At 40.0% G+C, this 24,827-nt stretch overlaps 1 protein-coding gene across 2 annotated transcripts in view; it reads left to right on the forward strand.

The window, feature by feature from the left end:
- Positions 1–24,827, forward strand: part of STOX2 (storkhead box 2) — a 210,117-nt gene that overhangs the window by 68,336 nt on the left and 116,954 nt on the right. The window contains exon 1 of one of the 2 annotated variants that reach the window (XM_070757507.1): positions 15,451–15,722. The exons of the other annotated variant lie outside the window; for it this stretch is intronic. Coding sequence (XP_070613608.1) covers positions 15,557–15,722 — 166 coding nt within the window. The 5' untranslated portion in view covers positions 15,451–15,556. Of the gene's footprint in view, positions 1–15,450; positions 15,723–24,827 lie in introns of those variants that run through there. 2 annotated transcript variants of the gene reach the window in all.

Consider the following 24,827-nt stretch of genomic DNA (forward strand, 5'->3'; position numbering starts at 1 on the left):
ACACACACGCGTTTGAAAATTCAAAACAATGTTCTTTATCACAAAATTCAAAATAAACTAAGCACTCTTTTTGTACTGCAAAGAGCACTCGTCCCAAAACAACCTGGTAGTCTGTACAATTCCCTTAATCAGTCCTTAAGTACTTAGCTTGCAGCTGTGAAGAATCGTCACAGCTCTTCTTCTTCCACGAAGTGAAACACACACACACTTTGCTCTGCTTTGATTTCAAAGTCGTGAAAAATCAACAAAGTCCGGAAACAGCAGGGCAGTCCTGAAGAACAACGATCAGGTAATTTTCCACAACGGCCAAACCCACACGCTGCTATTTATATCAGCAGCACTAATTACTGGAGCCCCACCCAAACACAGGTGGCCTCTCTTATCTCCTGTAATATGTCCTCGATTGGTCTCTTCTACGCATAACTCTGCGCCTGCATGGGTCCAAGACTTCTGCATCTGAATCGACCGAAGATAATGGAGATTGGCTTCCTGGACTGTGTGCCAAGCCCCCCTCTTCCAAGTCACTCCCACCTTCTTCTTTGTGGGAGGAACCTGAACTACCTGACTCTGTCGGCAATAAAACAGGCCTATGACATGTTGATGTTTCCCCTGCATCCACCTCCACATTCCCTGGGGCAGGAGCTGGGCCAGAGCCAACCACAACAATACCCTTATCAAAAATCAGAACATACCATTTACATACATTGCCATCATAATTTGAGCAGGTATAGAAAAGCAACTATTTTAAAAAGTTTTATTGACAAAATCTGAACACATTATTTTTATTTCCCTGCTTTCGTTGATTACTATAATATTCCTGTTACATTTGCTTTTGAATGGAATACATTTGGATAGTTTGTTAAAACACTGCTGCTATCACATACCCATGTCTTATCCATACAGAATAATCTGATTGATATGATGAGGTGCTGAATTTATTATCTCAGTCTTCTGAGTCTGCCTGTGTAATCTTTTAGCTATTTTATTGCTTAATTGATAAACAGAAAACTCATTTTCACTTTGCATTTACATTTCTGCTTTATGGTAATAAAATGTGACTCTAAAGGCAAAGTAGTGGTTGCATGCTGCTTTAGGAATCAGGAGTTTGTGAGTTCTTAGGCCTTTTTTAGCCACATAGTTGATTTTGGGTCAATCACTGACTCTCAGCTCAAGCCATTTCAAGGATTGTTTCTGGGGGGAAATTGGAGGAGTTTTATCTATTTTCTCTCGCTCTCCACCATGCCTCCCCTCTCTCCCTCAGTCTAAAACAGGAGTCTCCAACCTTGGCAATTTGTAAGACTGGTGGACTTCAACTCCCAGAATTCCTCTGCCAACCTTTGTGCTAAGGTTGGGGACTCCTGTTTTAGACTGAGGGAGAGAGGGAAGTGGAGGAGAGAGAGAGGGAGAGAGAACGAAAGGAAATAGATAAAACTCTTGCTTCCAATTCCTCTGTCAGCTTTATGGCAGAGGAATTCTGGGAGTTGAAGTCCACAAGTCTTAAAGTTGCCAAGGTTGGAGACTCCTGTTTTAGACTGAGGGAGAGAGGGGAGCGGAGAAGAGAGAGGGAGAGAGAGGGAGAGAAAATAGATAAAACTCCTGCTTCCAATTCCTCTGTCAGCTTTGTGGCAGAGGAATTCTGGGAATTGAAGTCCACAAGTCTAAAAGTTGCTAAGGTTGGGGATGCCTGTTTTAGACTGAGGGAAAGAGGGGAGGGGAGGAGAGAGAGGGAGAGAGAGGGAGAGAAAATAGATAAAACTCCTGCCTCCAATTACCTCTGTCAGCTTTGTGGCAGAGGAATTCTGGGAGTTGAAATCCACAGGTCTTAAAGTTGCCCAGTTTGGGGACTTTTGCTCTAAAAGGAGAGTTCAAGGATCCTCTAAAAGTTCCTGGCTTAGATGCCTCCTGGCTCAACAACCCTTTTGTTTAGTTTGTTTTGTAGTTAGCCCCGACCCTCTGGAATCAGCTTTGAACTGCCCCCACCCTCCTTGCCTTTCATAAAAGTTTAAAGACTCACCTATGTCGCCAAGCTTGAGGTCATTAGAGTCTCCCCCCCCCCCAGCCGATGAATGTATAGTGAGTTTGATGATTGAATGGTTATGTATGTACTTTAATTGGTTCTTTAGTTTTTAGTTGTAACTTTGAAATTTAATTACTGTATTTGGATTTCGATATATATTGTTTCTTTCATATGTTATAAGCCGCCCCAAGTCCTCAGAGAGGGGCGGCATATAAATCCAATAAACTATTGGCTTATTTATACTTTAGATTTTTATTTCCGGCCTACTGTTGTCTTACTATTTTTGATATTTTTATTCCATGATTTATCTTCTTTTTTCTATTTTTTTTGTTTATAATTCTTTATAAAGTGTGTCTAAATATTTTTTTTCTTGATCCTTGAAATATCTTTTTGAAAAACAATCTGCTCCCCTCTTTTTCTTTAGTTTTTTGTGGAATGCAAAATGCCTTAGGTTTTCTTCCAAAGGAGACAGGCACTGACAAAATTGGGCAATTTAAAGCCTAATGTTTTATTTACAAATTTCCTTTCCTTTCACAAGAAGATTCTTTGTCTATAAGATGGATCAGTGAAAATTCAAAATATTATTAATGGAAGTTCAAAATCTGTTAAAAGTACAGGTAGCCCTTGACTTACAACAATTCATTTATTGACTGTTCAAACTTAAAATGGCGTTGAGAAAAGTGACTTGTGACCATTTTTCACAGCTAACAAGCTTTGCAGCATCCCCATGATCATGTCATCAAAATTCAGATGCTTGGCAACTGGTTCATATTTATGACTATTGCTGTGTCCCAAGGTCATGGCATCACCTTTTGCAACCTTCTAATAAGCAAAGTCAATGGGAAAGCCAGATTCACTTAACGAACAGGTTACCAATCAACTGTGGTGATTTGCTTAAGAATTGAGGCAAGAAAGGTTGTAAAATGGGGCAAAACTCACTTAACAACAGAAATGGTAATCATAAGTTGAGGACTACCTATTTATTTATTTGTTTGTTTGTTTGCTTACTTGCTTGCTTGCTTGCTTACTTATTTATTTATTTGACTTCTATGCTGCCCAATCCCAAAGGACTCCAGGCAGTTAACTATAACTATATAATAACTCTTTTTAAAAGCAGAAGAAAAAATAAGTAATTTGGAATGGAATTCTTTAATACTGGCAATTAAATGTTAATAATTACAGTGATACCTCATCTTACAAACCCCTTGTCATACAAACTTTTCAAGATAAAAACCCGGGGTTTAAGATTTTTTTGCCTCTTCTTCAAAACTATTTTCACCTTGCAAACCCAAGCTGTCGCCACTGGGATGCCCCGCCTCCGGACTTCTGTTGCCAGCAAAGTGCCCGTTTATGTGCTGCTGGGATTCCCCTGAGGCTCCCCTCCATGGGAAACACCACCTCCAGACTTCCGTGTTTTTGCGATGCTGCAGGGGAATCCCAGCAGCGCAAAAACGGGTGCTTCGCTGGCAATGGAAGTCCGGAGGTGGAGTTTCAAGGACTTCTGTGTTTTTGCGATGCTGCAATTTCACTGAGGCTCCCCTCGCTGGAAACCCCACCTCTGGACTTCCGTTGCCAGCGAAGCACCCGTTTTTGCGCTGCTGGGATTCCCCTTCTGGGATTCTCCTGCAGCATCACAAAAACATGGAAGTCCAGAGGTGGGGTTTCCCATGGAGGGGAGCCTCAGGGGAATCCCAGCAGCGCAAAAACGGGCGCAAAAGGGGTGAGTTTTGTGCTTGCACACATTAATCACTTTTCCATTGATTCCTATGGGATCCATTGTTTCGTCTTACAAACTTTTCACCTTACAAACCTCGTCCCGGAACCAATTAAGTTCGTAAGACGAGGTATCACTGTATGTTGTATTTATAAATTATTATATAATGGTATAGAAGGACCATCCAGATTTTTTAATCCTGGGGTTTTGTTTTTATAGTTTAGTCATGGATTGAATAATTAAGGTTCTCTATATCGTGTGGATTATATAGTGTGTGTATGTGTATATGTATGTATATGCAAGATGTTCATATAATGGTGACTGAGCTGTTTATATTCATGGAATAATATGAATAGCAATCTAAATGAGAAATGCATGAAAGCAAAATGCGCTGGGGATGCGCACGCACGTGAGATGACTCAAGCTGCGTGCGCAACGCACCAATAACAGCAGATAGAACAATCCACCCCTGAAATAAAACCCTTAGTTTTAAGAAATAATAAAGTACTGTATTAACTTTAAAAGAAAACTGAAATAACTACAACTATTTAGTCTGGAATGAACATTCATCTCAACCTTTGTCTAAAGATCCACAACAAAAGGACACACATTGACATGCTGAAGCCAGCTGCACTGCATATTATATTAAATGACGGAAGAAGATAATGTATTTCCTCAAGCAAATACCATTACACGTTTTTAAATCTGTTGTCCAAATATAACAGTAGGCACCTGTTTGGCTTCCCCCCATCTTCATCAAAGAACACATTGGCAAATAAGGGCAAGTTACACTATGCTTTTTAAAGCTACCGTCTGCAGTATCTGTTCTGTAACAGGAGTGCAGCTGTTGAATGTTTTAACATTTAGCACCATGCATTTAAAACAGTAATGTGTTTTAGTCTAGAAATGGTAGAGAAATGATATAAAGCAAAAGGCCCAACAGGTGGTCTGCAGACCAGATAAAGACCATAATGTTATCTTGTCTGCTTCTTCAGCTGATTGGATCGTCCTTTCCTTTTGGCTAGCCATATATCACTATAGTGATTGTTGTTTTATTTTATTTATTTATTTATTTATTTATTTATTTATTTTGTCCAATACACAATACGTATTGAAGAGAATAGACATGTAGTGTTATATATAAAGAAAACGATAGAAAAAAGATATAAAAATAGAGAAGATATATGAAAGGAAGAAAAGATATATAATATATGAGATAAGGAGAGACAATTGGACAGGGGACGAAAGGCACACTAGTGCACTTATGTACACCCCTTACTGACCTCTTAGGAACCTGGAGAGGTCAATCGTGGATAGTCTAAGGGAGAAATGTTCGGGGTTAGGGGTTGACACTACTGAGTCCGGTAATGAGTTCCATGCTTCGACAACTCAATTGCTAAAGTCATATTTTTTACAGTCAAGTTTGGAGCGATTAATATTAACTTTGAATCTGTTGCATGCTCTTATGTGGTTGCGGTTGAAGCTGAAGTAGTCATTGACAGGCAGGACGTTGCAGCATATGATCTTGTGGGCAATACTTAAATCATGTTTTAGCCGTCATAGTTCTAAACTTTCTAGATCCAGGATTGTTAGTCTATTTTCGTAGGGTATTCTGTTTCGAGAGGAGGAGTGAAGGGCTCTTCTGGTGAAGTATCTTACTTGTCTCCTGTTGTTGCTGCTTTGCTGCCCATTTTCAAATGGCAAGTATAGTAAATATTTGCAATAATTTATAGCTCATAAACATCTCTGCAAGAAAATCACAGGTTGGAGATTTTTAGTTCCCAAGCGTGGAACACTTGTCATTCTTGCATGTATGCTGACACAATCCTGGATTGAAAGAAATGGCAATAATTCTTTGACTCTCTTCTCTTGGGTTAAAATTACTCTGTTGTATTGCTAGACCCATCATACATTCCTACTAAATCAATCCTGGTTCATATGTAGATAGCATAGAAAGAAAGTCGTATTATTTTATGGTAGCACAAAATCTGGACTAGCCTAATAGCATCCTTTTTGACTAACAAATACCATTAAAAAGCATTACGTTTTCATGAACTGTGAATGACTTTATCAGATGCATGGAGTCCCACAGAGCTTATGCCTGTTACTAAACTTTGTTTAGTCAAAAAAAGTTGCTATCCAAATTCATCTGATCATTGTACATACATGCAATTCAAAAATTAAGGAACCCAACTCAAAGGTAGTTACCATCTTGACAGCCTATGACCATCCACTGCATGTTAAATAAACAGTAGTTTCATTTTTTTCCTGGACCAGACCCTTATGTGTAGACATTTTTTCAAAACAGTTCAGATATAGATTAGATGCAAATAGACTGTTGTGTAAGAAAATATCTGGTCCCTTTGGGAATTTTAAGTTTTGCTCTGATATCCTCTGAACTGCAACATGTGACATAGACAAATTCCTGCCCATACTGCACTGATAACATTACCCCATAGTGTCTTGCATGATTTCTGCAGTATGATATGTTTGTGATGAAATCTGAATCTTAAACCAGCTAAGTAAACCTAAATGCTGATACCTCTTCCCTGTGGAGAAAAAAAAGTATTCAATTAGATGTGCTTGTGAATCTTGTATGTTTTTTTATGAACATGATAGGAGTCTATACAATAAGTTTAACTTTCTAGTTTTTTTCTTCTCTTCTGGTATACAGTTTCATCCTGAGAGTAAATCATGTATACTTTGTCAGAAGCGTTCTTAAACTGGCAAATATATTATTGGATATTTAGGATTTGAGGTGCTATGTACTATATTTTATACATATTAAAACTTAGTCATAAGCTTACATAAGTTTATATAAAGCTTGTAACCTGTGAAATACATGCCTATAAGCATCGAACTTTGTATCTAAGTGATATAGAAACCTCTGTGCTGACTCATCCAGTCTGTTTATATGTTGTAATGGAATTATAAACTAAAAAAACCCTACAGTTTCAGAAGATAATTAATAATAATTTATTAGATTTGTATGCTGCCCCTCTCCGTAGACTCAGAACGGAGAATTGGAGTAAGGTGTATACTGGTAAATATTACTTCTCCAAATAGACTTTTCAGGAAATTAAGATTGTGGTACAATTGTTGTCAACCATGGGTTTTTAATTTTTTTTAATGTTTTGATGCTGCTGTGTAAGCTGCCGACTTGTCCGTTCTGTGATTGAGGGAACCTGCACAAGTTGACTGAAAAACAAATCTATTATAGAGCAGAGTAAAAGTGGGTGAAATGATGCCGACAGAAGCAAGCATTCCAGAATTGGGGGGGGGGGGAGAAAGAAATATGATCTGAAATAAGCTTAAAACGTTCTGTAATTATCACTGGATTATTTTAGCAACATAATGTACTTGCCGCCTTTTTGGTAAGCAGCAGACTAGCCTGAAGATAACTGAATGGCTCTTGTCTTCAGGATTTGGAAATCCTGTTCTTACTTTGTCAGGCTATGAATTGCCTATTTTCATTCTATCATTTTTTTTAAAATAATCATAGTTTTGCTAGTATGATGTCCACAAATGTATGTCGTAAGCAAGCCAAATAGTAAGTGAAGTGTTAATTTATAACATTATCAATAATCATATACAGTATAGGCAGCCAAAAGTTGCAATCCGTGCCAGTTGGTGATAGGTGCTCAGAATGAAGGTGTTCTTTAAAATAAATGCCACCAGATACCAGGCTCACAAAAAGAATCTTCAGAAACAGACCTGAAAAGAGATAATGGAAATACTCGCTACAAATGATATCATGTATAGCTAGAGCCGTGATGGCGAACTTATGGCACGTGTGCCAGAGGTGGCACACAGAGTCTGGCTGTGGGCATGTGTGCCAGTACCAGCAGTTTTTCTGTTTTCCAGTGTGCATGATCTTCATGGGCAGCAGAGCCCCGGAAAACAGCCTGAAAATGGCCAAAAAACCAAGCACGCGTGCCCTGGCTAGCTGGTCTTTGGGTTTCCGCTGCTCTGGTGCATGCACATTCACACGCATTCTGGTTTGGGCACTCAGTACCAAAAAGGTTCACCATTACTGATCTATAATGTTCCTCCATAAATTTTTTTTGCTATGGTATGTCTCACTTAAAACTTCAACGAATAGTGTTAGTTATTTAGCAATCATTCCTTTTAACTTTGTGAAGCAGATACAATGGTACCTCTACTTAAGAACTTAATTTGTTCCGTGATCAGGTTCTTAAGTAGAAAAGTTTGTAAGTAGAAGCAATTTTTCCCATAGGAATCAATGTAAAAGCAAATAATGCGTGCAAATTATGAGGACCTGGACTGTGGGGGCAATATGCTGGCTCTGTTAAAAAGTGCTACTGCTAACATGTTGTAAGCCGCCCTGAGTCTACGGAGAAGGGTGGCATAAAAATTGAATGAATGAATGAATGAATCCATTAGGAAAGAAATAAAAGCTTGGAATTTGGGTGGGAGGAGGAGGAGGGCAGTTGCTGCTGAAGGAAGGTGAGGTGAATCCAAAAAAATCCAAAACTTTAACGCGTAAAAAAAAAAGAGGGACTCTGAGGCAGCAAGGAGAAGCACGCGCCTTCCATATACCTGGCGCGAGGCTGCATCCCGTATACTGCGCCAGAGAGAAACCCAGGGGGAATGGCAGGAAACTGTCCGGGCCTTTGTGCCGCTCTCAAATTTCCTGGGAAATTTTTCCAGGCCCGGGTTCTTAAGTAGAAAATGGTTCTTAAGAAGAGGCAAAAAAATATTGAACACCCGGTTCTTTTTTTAATTAGAATTTTAAAGATTGTTTTTAATGTACTATTAATTGGATTGTTATTACTGTTTCCTGGTTTTTTTTGTACATGCTGTGAACCGTCCCGAGTCCTCAGAGAGGGGCGGCATACAAATCCAATTAAATCTTAAATCTTATCTAGGAAAGTTCTTAAGTAGAGGTACCACTGTATATCATTTCTGACCCCCATTTTCGTATTATTTCAATTTTAGCAAAACATTTTCAGGTCTTCATCTGTTTACAGTAAGTAAGAAACGTACCCTGAACCCACAAACTCTGTAAGGTTTCAAAAGATATTTGCACTGAATGCTGAAATGCTGCATTTTCGTTATTGCTGAGCTGAGCCTTTGATCTCAGGCCAAGAGATTATATTTCCAGGGTGGAGACACTGGTGATAGCCCACTAGTGCCTTCTAGCTCTATTTGAAAGGCTGAAGAAAATAGGAGGAAATCACCCAGGGATTGTGTACATCTGAATAGGGGCATGTGGTCCATGATGTCTTCTTTGATTTTTTAAAAATGTTCTTTGAAATTTAGCTGCTTACAGTAATTTATTTTTATATAAAGCATTCAATTTTAATAGTTATGTTTAATTATTTTAAATTTACAGGTACTATATTGAGCAAAATGAAGATGTTTGGTTTGGGATTAAATACATAGCACCCAGGTGGCCTTTGAGTGTTCTCCTCACCACATATGATTGGAATTAGAGCAGGATAAAACTTAGCTTCATATCCAGGTGTTCAGATAGTATTACATCTAGTTGATATGAGTAGTTTCCAGTTATATATTTTATTATCGTTTCTCCCCAGTGGGACAAGCTTGCCCCACTGTCTGCTAAGGAATTTATTTATTTATTTATTGGATTTCTATGCCGCCCCTCTCCGAGGACTCGGGGCGGCTCACAACATATAAAATATACAATACAAAATATCTTAATCCAATTAATTAATTAAAGAATTGAAGCAGGCCAGGTGAAGCAGAAGAGACTTTTCCTCTGTGGTCCCATCCAGGGGTAAAATCTTTTTTTTTTTGCTACCAGTTCTGTGGGTGTGGCTTGGTAGGCTTAGCAGGGGAAGGATATTGCAAAATCTCCATGTCCTCCCCACTTCTGGGGGAAGGATATTGCAAAATCTCCACTCCCACTGCATTCTGGGGCCAGCCAGAGGCGGTATTTGCTGGTTCTCTGAACTACTCAAAATGTCTGCTACCGGTTCTCCAGAACCTGTCAGAACATATTGGATCTCATCCTTGGTCCCATCCCTATGTAACATTGCACCACTCACTGGAGGTGAGAAATGCCCTCTTTCTTTTGACTTCTGGAAGGATATCAAAACTTGGCTTTGCAAGCTGGGTTGGAACCCTGAAGGGAGCGCTCACTGCTAAAGATGGCTGATGGGGTAAGAAGACCTCATCTCCATCAGATCTGGCTCTTAGTTCTCCAAGTTTGGTTTTAGTCCTTAATATTTTTTAAAACTCTATTTCTTGCTTGTTTTATAACCTGTAAGCCACTCACAGTCATCTTGTAGGAGAGCGGGTGGCTTAATATATATATTTTCCCAAGGCAATTAAACATTATGGATCTGAAATGGCATGATGTAATCACTCACCATGCTATTATAGATGGCTTTAAAAAAAATAATTGCCAGGACTTTGTATTGTTTAAATGGGAAATTGATAAATGATCAATTGTCAGTTCCATGTATTTGCTTGTCTGTAAACAAAGAAGGCCCTTCCTTTTTCTCCCCCCTCTAGGATTTAAGAAGTAAGAAGTATATTTAAAGAATGGTTGTATTCTCTAGAGGTTTAATGTATTGAAAGAAAGCAGAGAGAAGGAAGTATTTGACATGGTTTTTCATTGTAAAGAAGACAGATTGTGTGATGATTGTTATTGTTACTGAAGTGATGGGTAAATGTACTTCTTGGCTTGTATAGTAAGTTGATAGGCATGGATAAATCTAAGGCAAAGGATTTTCTCGCACTGGACATGCTTGATTTAGAATTAATAATCTGAACTTTCTTCAACCTCTCACTTGTTTACATTATCATGGGCAAATCAGATTTGAATAAAGGCAGTTCCACATTTTTAATGAGCCTTTATTTATTTACTATGTGATAAATCATACAAATAGTGGCCAAAATGTCTGCTAGAGGATGGGAATTAAAATTCTACATAGTAACTTTCCTCAAGCTGGAGTCTAATTTTCTTGGTCTATAATTCCATTGTCAAAGCACCAGTCAAATTGAAAATTATGAACTATGTAGTCTTCAATTTATGATCATAATTGAATCTGAAATTATGGCCATACGTTGGGCCAATTGTTAAATAGTAATCATGTGAATGACCTGATTTTATGATATTTTTTTTGCTATTGCCGCTAAGCAAACTCATTGTCTATATTAACATGTTTTTACCAGAAAATTGAAGAAAATACAGGTTTCCAACAAAAAATACTGCAAATTGTGGTCACATTACTGCAGGATGCTGCAAACAGTCATAAATGGTGTTCAAAATGTAACCACGTGATTGTGGAGAGAGACAACTGTCCTTATGGGGAACTCCCTTGTTAGTTGAGTGATTGCTGAGGATTAATAGTTCAATTCCTCTGGATGGTACTAGGTTGGGAAAGCTATCATAGGAAAAGCACATCTACTCCGAATGAGGTAGGATGGCAAGAAATTAGCTTTGTTCTTCGCTGGAAATACCTTAGGTAAAATAATCTGAGGCTTTTTCTTGTTTCTTTTCATTATCCTGAATAAATTAGAGAGCTTTCAGTTAACCATTTTGTTTGGATCTGGAAATCCAGTTCAAAACAAGCCAGGGTGCTAACGTCATTTTAAAGAAAATGTTGCTTTTGCATTTCATTTTAATATGCCACAGACATATGCATATGAAGTTTTATTTCATCTTAATTATAATCTGATGTACCCAGTATGTCTGTATAAGAAATATGAACTTCTTTAACTTCTATGTGGGTTGGGGTTTTTTGCGGGGGGTGGGGGGTGGAAGCATTAACAAAAATAACCATCAATCATTTTCCTTGATACTTTTTTGAGAAATTATCATGACTTTGAACTGCCTACTACAGTGATGGCGAACCAAAGGCACAGGTGCCACAGGTGGCACGCAGAGCCTTATCTGCTGGCACGCGAGCCGTTGCCCTAGCTCAGCTCCAAGATGCATGTGTGTGCTGGCCAGCTGATTTTTGGCTCACACAGAGGCTCTGGGAGGGTGTTTTTGGCTTCCAGGGAGCCTCTGGGGGAGGGGGGAGAAGTAGGAGGGTGTTTTTACACTTCCCCAGCTCCAGGGAAGCCTTTGGAGCCTGGGGAGGGCTACTAAACATGAGCCTACTGGGCCCATCTGAAATTGGGAAACAGGCCATTTTCAGCCTCCAGAGGACCTCTGGGGGGTGGGGGAAGCTGTTTTCGCCCTCCCCAGGCATTGAATTATGGGTGTGGGCACTTGCAGATGCACGAAAGTGAGCACCCACGCTCTTTCGGCACCCGAGGAAAAAACCGTTCGCCATCACTGTTATAGACATTCTTAAATATTACGAAGGATACCACTTGCACGCTCTTTTGGCACCAGAGGGAAAAAAGGCTCGCCATCACTGGCCTATTATTTCAATAGTTATCCCTGCTGATGCTCAGAAGGATAAACATTTTGTAGGAAACCTTCTTGTGAGATTGTCTGCAGGTTTTTGTATGTGGATATCTTCTTAGAACAAACATATTTTTGTATTTATTTGCTACTGTATATTCTGTATACTGTATTCTATATACTGTATATTCTATATTCCTATTAAAGACTTAAGATGGCAGAATAACTCTCACCTGCCATTTTTCCCACATGTGAGATTGTTGGTCTAAGAGAGAATAATTGGCAGAAAGTTACCCATTAAGCTTCCATAATTAAGAACTGAACTTGGGTTTCCCCAGTGCCAATCTATTACTTTAACCACTACAGCATTCTATGGGTTTTGGTGAACAAACAATTCTGAAGAATGTGCTAAGTGTCTTTGGTAATGTAGATAGGATTTATGGTATTTCTATACATATAAAGTATGTATGTAGAGTACAAAATATTGCTGGAAATGCAATTTTATTTTAAAAATGTTTCTTGGGTAAGAACAAATGGAAACCTTGTCCTTGGGAAGAAAATAAGTTCTTAGTAGTTCTTGTGAGCAACAGTTTTGTTATGATCAAGGAGCCCATGGTGAAAAGAAAACAATTCCAGTCTGATTAAATTGCAGTGGCAAATTAAGTCTTTCATCTCACACACAGAACAACCCTCATAAAATTTGATGATCAGCTCTGTGTTGCTGGTGTTTAAATTTTAAAATACTTAGGTATATCAATAATCTCTCTCTCTCTCTCTCTCTCTCTCTCTCTCTCTCTCTCTCTCTCTCTCTGTGTTTGTGTGTGTGTACACAGGGTAATCCGACAGAAAAAAAAACATATAACCCTTCCCTGATACAAAGCTGAAGGGATCAGATCCTGTAGCCTAGAGCAGTGTTTCCCAACCTTGGCAACTTGAAGGTATTTGGACTTCAACTTCCAGAAAAGAGAACACTGGCTTAGAGGTTAATTCTCTGCCTTACAAGGCAAAGGCTGCAACTTCAAATCCCACTGAGGGTATGGCTAGCAGATGAGGCTATAACAAGGCCAAAATAGATCTATCCTAGTCTCCCTTAATTTTAAATTCAGCAAAAACATGTGACATATATATATAATGTTTTCTTAGATTTTCACAGGTACTGTATATGTATGTAGATTGTTGTGAGTTGGGTTTTCCCCGTCTAATATTTTGACATTTTGACATCTTTGCGACATTTTGGTGAAATCACATATTCAAAGCACCATGAACCCAAAAATTCAGCCTGATGATGGTGAATGTGATTTCACCAATACTGGAATATATACATTTCCCCGCCGCCTTCGGGGTCAGTGTATTAGTGTATATATATGTATATTAGTGTATGTGTGTATATATATATATATACACATACACTATATATATATATGTTTTCGTAGATTTTCACGGGTACAGGTATGACGGTCTTGGTATATTCGGGTTTTTCCCCGTGTAGGATTTAGAAATTTCTGGCGACGTTTCGACGAGGTCCCACTCATCATCTTCAGGCTGGTGCTTCTGTCCTTGTTCTAGGGCGAACACACTGTATATATATTCCCCAGCCGCCTTCAGGTCAGTAATATTAGTGTATATATATGTAGACACATACATATCAATTTCACATCCTGTTGTGCACATTCAACTTTGTACAGAACAAAGTATTCAATGAGAATATTTCATTCATTCAGATCTAGGATGTGTTATTTGAGTGTTTCCTTTTTTTTGAGTATATATACAGTACTGTATATGCATTTCCCTCCCTGGTACAAAGCTGAAGGGATCAGATTGGTGGCCTAGATGTTAATTCTCTGCCTTACAAGGCAGAAGCCCAAGGATCAAATCCCAGTAAGGGTATGGCTAGTTGATGAGGCCAGAACAAGGCCGAAATAGGGCTATCCTAGTCTCCCTTAATTTTAAAAATTCAGCAAAAACATATGACACATACATACATACATATATCACATGTTTTTGCTGAATTTTTGATTTGCTTGGATATATATATATACATACATACTATATATATCACACACACACATTCACAAAAATGGGGCTCTTTTATCACCATCACTGTCTAGTTGGGGGATTGGCCTTGTTTTTCTTTTCTTTTTTTTTATACCAAAATTACAGACTTTTGTTTTGCTGCCTTTCCTTTGTGAGAAAAGGGTGTAGAACAGCCTGCCCACTGCAATGGAATAACATGATAATATGTAAATCCACAAATCTGATGGTGGCTGGAGCCCAAGCCAAGGTTTGGAGAAGCTCTAGGCTGGCTTCTATGAAAGTTTGCAGGCTGCCTCGCTCAGCGCGTGTAACCTAAGACAGCTTCTCGATTAGCATAAGGTTGGTTTGTTGCTTTCTTTCCTGTCCTTCAGTAGCTATTCACCATTTTCGGAGGGGAGGAGCAACAGCAGCAAGCAAGTAGCAGCAGCAGCGGGGGCAAAGCGAGCAGACGATCCAAGGCGGATTTTCGGAGAGAAAAAAAAAACCCATTTCGGATTAATCTCGCAGTCCGAACGCCTTTCGGGCTTTAGCCGCTGGCGCGGTTGACAGACAGACGCGAGCGCGCCTTCAACGACGGGAAGAGGCGAATAACCTTGCCAGGCGGAGTGAGAGGGAGGAACGGCTGGCGAGGGATGCTGTTGCCGCCGCCGCGGGAGCGCGATGGAGATGGGCGCCTCAGCCCTCTGCAGTGAAGGCGATTGTTACTGTTGCCGCCGCCGCTTGTCGGTTTAGGCAACGAGTGCGCGAAGGAGGCATATGCGCGGCCAGAGCGGGAGGCGAGGCGGTGGGCGCTGCGAAGGGGAAGAATGGTTGCTGCAGCCATGCTTTCTAGGCTGCCTCCTTGATGGTTTGCTTGGATTCTGATAGGTTGACGGAGGGAAGTGGGGGAAGCCAGCCTCTGGCCGCTGCCAACCCTCGGGGCGATTCCTATGGCTTTGCAGCTCGAAGGTTCCCCTGCTTTTCCCCCCCCGCCGCCTTCGGGGTCAGTGCCCCCAGGCCGAGCGCGCGCTGCCTGATTTGCTCGGGCCTCGGGTGTCCCGGCTCACCGCCGGCCGAGCCCTGCCTTCCGCGCCGACTCGAGCTATTGTTTTGCAACCCGCCGCGCTGCTTCCACGCCGTCGAGGGCTCCGCTCTTCTTCCCCCGCCTTCCAAGCCGCCCCGTTTGCCTTTCCTCCACACGACTCGGGATGGAAGCTGGTTGGAGCGCCCGTGAAGGGGGATGCGTGGCGGGGCGCGCGTAAACGCGGCGGTCTCTTTGTCGCGGGAGGGAAAGCGGGCGCGGAGGGAACCGCGATGGACGAGGCGGGGGCTCCAGGTTGCGCGCCGCGCTGCCAGCCCGAGCGCTGCCTGTGAAGGGAGGCTGAGGTAAAAGCGAGCCGGGAGGCCTGCCTGGTTCATGCCGCGGCGGCTCCTCGTGCGGGATTAGCTTGCGGGGAGCATCAGCATGAAGAAGACCCGAAGTATCACCTTACGGCGAGCCTGGCCGAGCTCGGATTTCTCTGACCGGGCTTCGGACCGCATGAGGTCCCGCAGCGAGAAGGACTACCGCCTGCACAAACATTTCCCACCAGCGTTCCTCTCCCAGGCATCACGGGGCTACATGACATCAGGTCTGTAACATCGGTGTCTTGCGGGGGTGGCGGGGAGGTGTACACACGTACATGCAAATCCGCCTGTTTCCGAAGGGCTGGTCTCGGCGTGTTTTGTTTATCTCCCCCGCGCAGTGTTAAGGGGGTTGCGACTGATTAGCATAGGTTGCAATGAAGGAGGCAATTTCTTTTAAAGCTCGCATCCACCATTTTGTACCTCGGGAAGATTTATTTGAAGCGGGGCCTTCTCCAGATGGGATTTAAAAAAAAAAAACACCTTCCAGCTCCCTACAAATAAATGGGGAGAGAAGGAAACGCTCGACCCCACGTTTGGAACGTTTGTAACCCCTTTGTGAGGGCACAAGCACCATTCCCACCGCTGGGCTGAGGAAGGATGATTAAATCAGATATTGTCCCTTGTGTCACCTAAATGCAATGGTCTCTAAAGGCATTTGTGGATTTCATTTTCCATCTGGAAGTGGCCCTGCCATGGTAGCCTTATTGGGAATATTGTCTCCGGTATCCATTTGGCTGGGGGCGGGTGGGGCGGCTTTAAGGGGAGTTTTGTTTTGCTGATAAAAATGAGTACATATGTAAACATTAGTGGGTTAGGAAGGGAAGAGTGTCTGGGGGTGTGTATCATATGTGTCCCTTCCCTCTCTATTGCTTCAGCACAAGCTCCTTAGTAATAATGGATACTGCATTAACATGTTTGTGCATGCATTACAAGATCAGAGCACAACAAAATGTGACAGGAGTGCTGCACAAAGCTGTGTATCAGGGCAATTTGATCTTTCAGTCAAGAAATATAGAAGGAAATGCCTTCTTGCAATAACACATGTTTTCTTAAACTAATGGTTTTTAAATTTCAAACTTTGAAGAGAGACCAAAAGGAATATTTTATAGGAATCCTACTGGAAAGGACATAATATTGAAATCTGTTTAATTGTTTTAATTCTTGGTTAGTTTTAGTCTGAGATCAGGTTTCATTACATTACAATATTAAATTTTCTTTTATCATTTGGAATTAAACTCACTTCACCATAAAAACATCAACCTTTATTATTTGGCAGAGGGTACCTTTTCTCTTCTGTTGTGGCCCAGATCTTAAACTTAGTGGTTTGTGAGTAACTTGCTTACTTAACTTGTTTTCTTTTGTTAATAAATATGTTTTTTTCTGCTAAGCACTACATTTTAAAGATAAGAATAGATTGTTAACAGCCTTTTGTCAATAGCTGCAAACATAGAGGAAAAATATTTTTATGGTAATATTGTTTGAATGAGTTTGGCTCTACATTTAGACATGCATTCAGAAAAATGTACAATCTGTATAAAAAATAAAAATCAGCCACATTATTTGGACTATTGTTGCTTCAGTATATTTAATAGTGCATTTGGGCCATGCTGTACACTCCTAAAATTTAAATGGGAGTTTACTAATTCATTATGCACTTATTTTTAAATAATGGTTTAGAGTAAAACAGTATTTAACTGCATTGTGGTCTGGTTTTGTGTCTCTGGAATTACAATTTCACATTTTTTTTTTTGCAAATCTATATTGTTGATAACTTTATCATATGCATTTAACTCATATTACTTATGTAAAATCCCTAGGGAACAGCTTATGTATTTGAAATGGTTACTATAAAATTTGAAGAGCAGTTGTATGATCTAATCTCATCATCAATACTGAAATTGATATGAATTTCTTTGGGGGGGTAGAGTTAACTTGTGTTGGGTCAGGGCATTGTAAAACAGAATGTTCCATCTCCCTAGCCTGGTGGCAAAGTCTGCAATGTTAATAGTGCAAAAATATATGGTGTCTGGGATGTGTGTGTGTGAAAAGAGCAGGTGACACATCAATTATGAGTAATACTCTATAATTGTTAAGAGTATATCAGAAATTATATAAAGCAAACTTAATATATAATGTTGTAACTGAAAAAGTAATTTTAGCCTCATTCTGAATTTACTTGTGTCTTTTGTTTTTCTATATATTGGTGGGGGGGGATGAATTAATATTCTAAATCCTGGATATTTTTATAGGCCTCTTTGGGACAGGAAATCTATAGGAAGCTGCTTTGCATAAAATTGACAGACTGAATACAAATGTTTTCTTTGTCACTCAAAATGTTATACAAAAGGAAGGATCTTCATTTTTCAGACTGCCAAATTGTGTATGTCCTGTTATTCAGCCTAATTGCTATTAATATTGTTGCAATTTTACTTCAGTAAGTTTTTGGAAGAAGAAAGAAAAGATAGTTAGGGAGTGATTGTTAGGTAGGTCAATAATGTTAAAGTATACAAGCAAATCATTTCTTCTTATCCCTAAATCTCTAACTCATTCTATCTGTAAATATTTTTAAGTTAGAACATCCCTAGAATACCTTATAAAGGTAGTAAATATAAAAATATCTACTTTATATGTTTTGGTAGGTTATGATTTTCAATTAGCATTTGGTAATTATCCATTTTTAAATATGGTTTTCCTTTCACTGATACAGGTATCTGAAATTTTGTGATATGGTAAATAATATTTGATACTAAATTTTTGATCCCTTTTCAGAAAAACAAAAGAAAATACAGGTGGTCCTTACGATCACCAATGAGTCCAATATTGCTCAGCGAGATATTTGTTAGCAGGTTTTGGGTCCTTTTGCGACCTTTCTTAACACACTTAAATGAATCATTGCACTTGTTAAATTAGTAACATAGTTATTATTATTATTATTATTATTATTTATTAGATTTGTATGCCGCCCCTCTCCGTAGACTCATTAAGGGAATCCAGCTTCTCTATTGATTTTGCTTGTCAGAAGGTCTCAAAAGCTGATCACATGTCCCCAGGTCACTGCAACCATCATGAATCAGTTGCCAAGCCTCTGAATTTTGATCATGTAACGATGGGGTGCTTGTGAATGTGAAAAACAACCATAAGTCACTTTTTCCAGTACTGTTGTTACTTTGAACGGCCATGAAATGAACTGTTGTAAATCGAGAACTGCCCGTATTGTTAAAACTAACAGCTATCCTATGGTCAAACAAAAGGGATAAAACTAGTGACATTTTTGTTATGAAAATGAATGTAGGATTGTGCCTTTTTGCTTTTAATAATTTCTTGATGAAACTTCTTAAATTGAGAAAGGCCTCAACTTAGGAACCACAATTGACCCAAATTTCCATTATTAAGCAACACAATTTTGACCCATTTTATGACCTTTCTTGCCACCATTGTTCAGCAAATCACTATAGTTAAGTTAATAACATATTTGTCAAGTGAATCTGGCTTCCCCATTGACTTTACTTGTCAGAATATCACAAAAGGTGATCGCATGAATGCATGCCAGTTGCCAAATGTCCAAATTTTGATCGTATGACCACGGGGATTCTGCAAAAAATGTGTGAAAAATGGCCATATGTCATTTTTTTTCAATGCCATTGTAATTATGGTCACTAAATGAATGGTTGTAAGTCTGTAATCCAAAATTTCTCAAAATTTCTGAGCAACCATTTTGTAGAGCTTATTCATGTTTATTTCATGTTGGAAATATAAATTTTTGATAGGAAAACACACTGGTTTTACTTTTTCAAAGGACTAAAGAGTAGGACAATCATGTTTGATTTTTGAATTTTGAGACAAATTTTGAATAGCCTCATTAATTATATAACTTAAATGCTCTGGTAGTATGTATATCTTTTATTTTCTTTGCTTTTTCTCATATCTATACCAAAGTAGTTTTTTGGTTATTGGAAATCTTTCATGGATGGCCTATTAAAGTTCAATTAAAGACTTATTTGGAACATTAGTGTTAAATGCTAATTTTGGTAATGATTAGGTTACATTAGTGTTGAATTGAACATATATATTTTTAAAGGTCTATTCAGATAGTTTTGTTTTAAAACAAGAAACTAGGTGGTTTGAGGTGAAAAAGGGTTTTCCTCAATTAAAATGTGCAAATGCTGGTGCATTTAAGAAATAAATAAATTCACTAAATGTTTCTTATTGTCTAATCTTCCAGATTTTGGAATATCTACTTGGACAATAGAAAAAAGTTTAATCTAATAAACATCTTACCTTATATCATAATAAAAAGTTGGTATCCATTTTATTCTATAGCGGCATAATGCATGCATTTGAATAAAATCAATTTATCAGAAATCAGATCCAGCATATTTTTGTATGACGGAAATTACTTTTATTGTGTAAATTGTAGAGATCTTTACTTTTTAAAATCACTAAATGTATTCGTGTTGACTATATTAACAGATCTTTAATATAGGTACTATAGAATCCTCTACATTACAGAAAGATACTATAATGAAGAAAAAGCAAGCACCATATTAAAATTATCTCACCAAGATTCCACTTCCGAGAGTGAAAGTATAGTTTTGTGGTTAGATTGTCAGATGGAGAATTAGATACACTTGTCACCTCCAAATCATTTTTGGTGATATTTTAATCCATTTTTTGCTATAAGACTGCCCAATCTCACGGAGTCATTATTAGAATAAAGAAGGAATATGTATAGTGCTCCAGCTTTTTGGAGGAAAGATGAATACAAATAACTCAATAAAAATGTTACTTAAAAGGGGCATTAGTCTTGCTTTATAGCTTTAATTATAATTACTGATTCTAGACATCACCTATTGTTTGTTTCAAGTTGAGAGCTAGGTAAGACATAAGCCATATGATAGAATAAAAATGTAGTGCTTCCTGTACACCTGGTCTATTATCTAATGTTGGAAATTATCCTCTTTCCACATTTTGCTTAGTTTAGCTGTATAACTTGCCAAGTGAGTATATGCTCTTCTAGGATGACTTGAAGTTGCCTTGGGCAAACAGCTTGCTGGCGAATTGCCTTTGTTACAGTGATGTTTCTCTATTTGTGTGTGTGTTTGTGTGTGTGTGTGTGTGTGTGTGTGTGTGTGTAGAAAAGTACAGTATGCAGTGAAATGACAAAGGAAAAATGCTTTAAAAAAAAACAAAGTCCGGACAGAAAAACAATTTAAAAAAAAAATGCAAAATAAGAGAATAAACACAAACAAATGTTACTGAATAAGAATTAGAATTATAGCCTGATCCATAGTAATTTATTGTTTGAAAAGGCAAATCTGTAACAGAGCTTATGATAGTTGATGATTGGCCATATCTATTGTGGAAGCAAAACAGTTGTGACTGACCCTACACGTTACAGCAGGTTTTTGAATTCTAGTGAGATATACAGTATGTCTAAATTAACAGTTTTGATATCTTATTTTGAACAAGTTGAAATGCACAGTGCTTTTCAAAACTAACCTAATGTATAACGTTTTAGTATGCCTGCTTGGATAATTCCATAGCAGGATAATTGTGAAGGAGTATCCTGTTCTAGGAGACAATTAGAACCGATGCACTAACTAAAGTTAATGAAAGAAGTTATGCTGAGAATTTCACTTGGGAATTACAGTAATTGATGAAGTAGATCTGAAAGTATTCCAATCTTCTGTTGGGAAAGTTTAAGGATGTGAAAATGAATACCTCTTAATTTGTTTCTCGTCAGTAGGCCTTTGGTTGGAAATGTACAGCATTACTATCTGGAAGCTTGCTACTAGATACATGATGAATCTAGATTTAACCACTCGGTGCTTATTCTCACCTCCCTTCTGGACTTATATACCTTATAAGAAATACATTTTGTGGAGTAATATTTAGTTTTATAGTGAAAATGAATGGTAGGGTCTGGTGTTCTGTGAGCTTGGGTTTTTTCCCTCTTGAAGATATTTAATTACCCAAGTAGCTAACATCCTCAGTGTTAGAAGTGGATGAGGTTTGCTCTATGTTTATATACAGTGGGTTGCCCTGTCAATGTTGGTGTGGGGTGTTGTTTATTGTTGGCAGTTCCTTGATTAGGCTGTTGTTTACTCAGGGGTGAGCTGCTGCCCAGACGCGGGGGGGACGACGCAGTGGGGTAGCGAAAATGGAACTCCACTCCAGAGCACCCAATTTGCACTGAAAGATGTTGAAAGAAAATGCAGAGCATCCTGCATAAGCCACGCCCACAGTGGTAGAATTTTTTTTGGTAGCGCTTCACTGTGTTTACTGTTTGATCTTCTGAGTAGTTCCTTGTAAAAGTTTAGGTTATGTAGTAAGATTCGTAGAATGTGTGCTATATTTTTATTTAAAATGTATTACTAAAATTTCTCTTTTGGTAAGCATGAATATGTGGTTATTTTTATTACATGTTGTATAATGGTCATTAGAATAATAAATTAGAGGACAGAATCCATAGGATATTGGTATTTAAATATAATATTTTAAAAGTTGATATATTTTGTTTTTAAAGATGACTTGAGTGAGCATACACGTGTGTCCACATAGATACATTGAAGAATATATGGTAATTTGATTGATGATACCTCAGGAAGTGTGATCAAATTATGAGATTGTCTGGAACTGTAATTGATTACAGTACTCCCTCATCTCTTTATGTGATGCCACTGAGCACATGGTTTTTATTATAATGTTCCTTAATTTCTTAATAATCTGGCTACTGTTATATCAGTTTATGGGTTTTTACACATTGTAAGAGCTTAAAATTCATGGATCTTTTTTCCATCCTTTCATTATCTAATTTTAAAAAATTTGCTTCCATAAATAAAAATAAGCTCTTCTAATTAGCGGCCAACATGAATAGACATTTTGTCTTCAACTAATGCAATGATAAGAACACTTCTAAATGTGTTGGGGAACAGTGTGAATGTTCCAAAGGTGCGTTTGCAAGAGGCAACTGGACTTTCTGGGGAGGTTTTGGAAGATGTTTTGCTTCTTATTCAAGAAGCTTCTTGAAGAATTAAAGAAGCTTCTTGGATAAGAAGCAAAATGTCTTCCAAGAAAAACCAGAAAGTGTAAGTTGCCTCTTGAAAAAGCACCATTGGGACAACCATGACCTGGGTGACTGAGAATCTTCATAGACGAACAATGTGAATATTTTAATACGATAATCTATACCAGGGGTCGACAAAGTTGTTCAGAATCTAGGAGCCAGCCAAAAAATTTAGGAGCCAGAATTTTTTTTAAGCAAACTTGGTTTTTTGCCGAGTCTCCACCTGACATCGCTTTCACCCCCTCTGTCTCCTCCTTCCTCTCTCATCTCTTTCCTTCCTCTCCCTCCCTTTCTCTCTTTCCTTTCTCTCCCTTTCTGTCTATCCTTTCTATCTCTCACCCCTTCTCCCTCTTTCATTCCCTTTCTCTCCCTCCCTTTCTCTCTCATTCCTTTCTCTCCCTCTTTCCTTCCTATCTCTCTTTCTTTTTCTCCCTCCTTCATATCTTCTTTCTCTCCCCCTTCCTCCCTCTTTCCTTTCTCCCCCTCCCTTTCTCTTCCTTTTTCTCTATCCTTTCTACTTCTTACTCTTTCTTTCTCTCCCTCCTTCATTCAATTTTCTCTCCCTCCCTTTCTCTCCCTTTCTCTCTCTTTCCTTTCTCTCCCTCCCTTTCTCTTCCTTTTTCTCTATCCTTTCTACTTCTTACTCTTTCTTTCTCTCCCTCCTTCATTCAATTTTCTCTCCCCCCCTTCCTCCCTCTTTCCTTTCTCTCCCTCCCTTTCTCTTCCTTTTTCTCTATCCTTTCTACTTCTTACTCTTTCTTTCTCTCCCTCCTTCATTCAATTTTCTCTCCCCCCCTTCCTCCCTCTTTCCTTTCTCCCCCTCCCTTTCTCTTCCTTTTTCTCTATCCTTTCTGCTTCTTACTCTTTCTTTCTCTCCCTCCTTCATTCAATTTTCTCTCCCTCCCTTACTCTCTCTTTCCTTTCTCTCCCTCCCTTGTTCTCCCCTGGGGCTGCCTGTGCCTGCCCTGCACCACCCAACACGGACGGACAGCCCCCGGTCGTCGGTTCGTCGCCCCCCACCCCCCCACGGAGGGAGATCAGGCTGGCGAGGGCGGTAGAACTACGTCACCAGCCACTGGAGGGAGATCGGGCTGGCGGGGGCGGCGAATCCACCTCCCCAGCCGCGCGGAGGGAAATCCGGTAGGCGGGCGGGTGGCCGCGGCTCCCTGCGCGCCCCTGGAAAAGCGTACAGGGAACGGTGCCCGGGGCCGCTTTAGCCGCCCCCCCCTCCCCCCGCCATCTCCCCGCGACTGCCTGTGCCGCTGCAGCCGCGCCCCCCCCCCCCCGCTCCCACCGCCAGTGCCCTCCCGCCGGGCCCCAAAGGACACTTGCCGATGACGACAGGGAACCTTCAGCTGGGCGGGCGCTGCCGTGCCGGTGCCTCCGACCTCCCGGTTCCTGCTCGATGCCGCGGTTTCTGGCGCTCTCCTGCTGGGCTCCAAAGAAGGAAGGCGGGAAAAAGGCGCGAAGAATGGAGCTCTCCTTCCTGCCTGCCTTCTTTGGGACCCAGCAGGAGAGCGCCAGAAACCCCGGCATCGGGCAGGAGCGGAGAGGTCAGAGGCACCGCAGCGCCCTGCCCAGGCGGCACACCGGTCGGGGCGCCAGACAACATTTTCTAGGCGCCACTGGCGACCAGGCGCCTGGGTTTGTCGAACCTTGATCTATACAAGACAAGCCCATGAGTTCTAATCCTCTCTTGAGCACAAAGCCAGCTGGTTGACTTTGGAGCCAATCACTTTCACTCCTAGGAAGGAAGCAATGGCAAACCACTTCTGGGACCTGTTGAGGCAACCACCAAGAATCAAGGAAGAAAAAATGTGATATTTAAAGTTCAAGATACCAGTCATTGACTCAGAGATTATATGCTGTCTCCTCCATAACATTTTTCAGGATTTTATTTTTCAGGAGAGATGGCATTAAAACAAAAAAAGCTAGAGATTTGCTGAAGGATACCCATCTAATTGTTTGATAGATGAACAAAGTTGATTTATTGCAGGACTAGGCAATCTTTAGGCCAGTGATGGCGAATCTTTTTTTCCTTGGCTGCCGAAAGAGTGTGTGTGTGTGTGTTCGCGCTATCGCGCATTCGTGAGTGCCCACATCCATAATTCGATGCCTGGGGAGGGTATAGACAGCTTCCCCCATTTCCCGGAGGCCTTCTGGAGGCCGGAAACGCCCTGTTCTCCATACTGAGAGAGTGGGTCCAGCAGTCACATGGGTTGCTCGCTGTCCAATCCGTGGAGGACTGAGCCTAGTCTTTAAA

The sequence above is a fragment of the Erythrolamprus reginae genome, chromosome 7, assembly GCF_031021105.1.
Source record: "Erythrolamprus reginae isolate rEryReg1 chromosome 7, rEryReg1.hap1, whole genome shotgun sequence".
Lineage (NCBI taxonomy): Eukaryota > Metazoa > Chordata > Lepidosauria > Squamata > Dipsadidae > Erythrolamprus > Erythrolamprus reginae.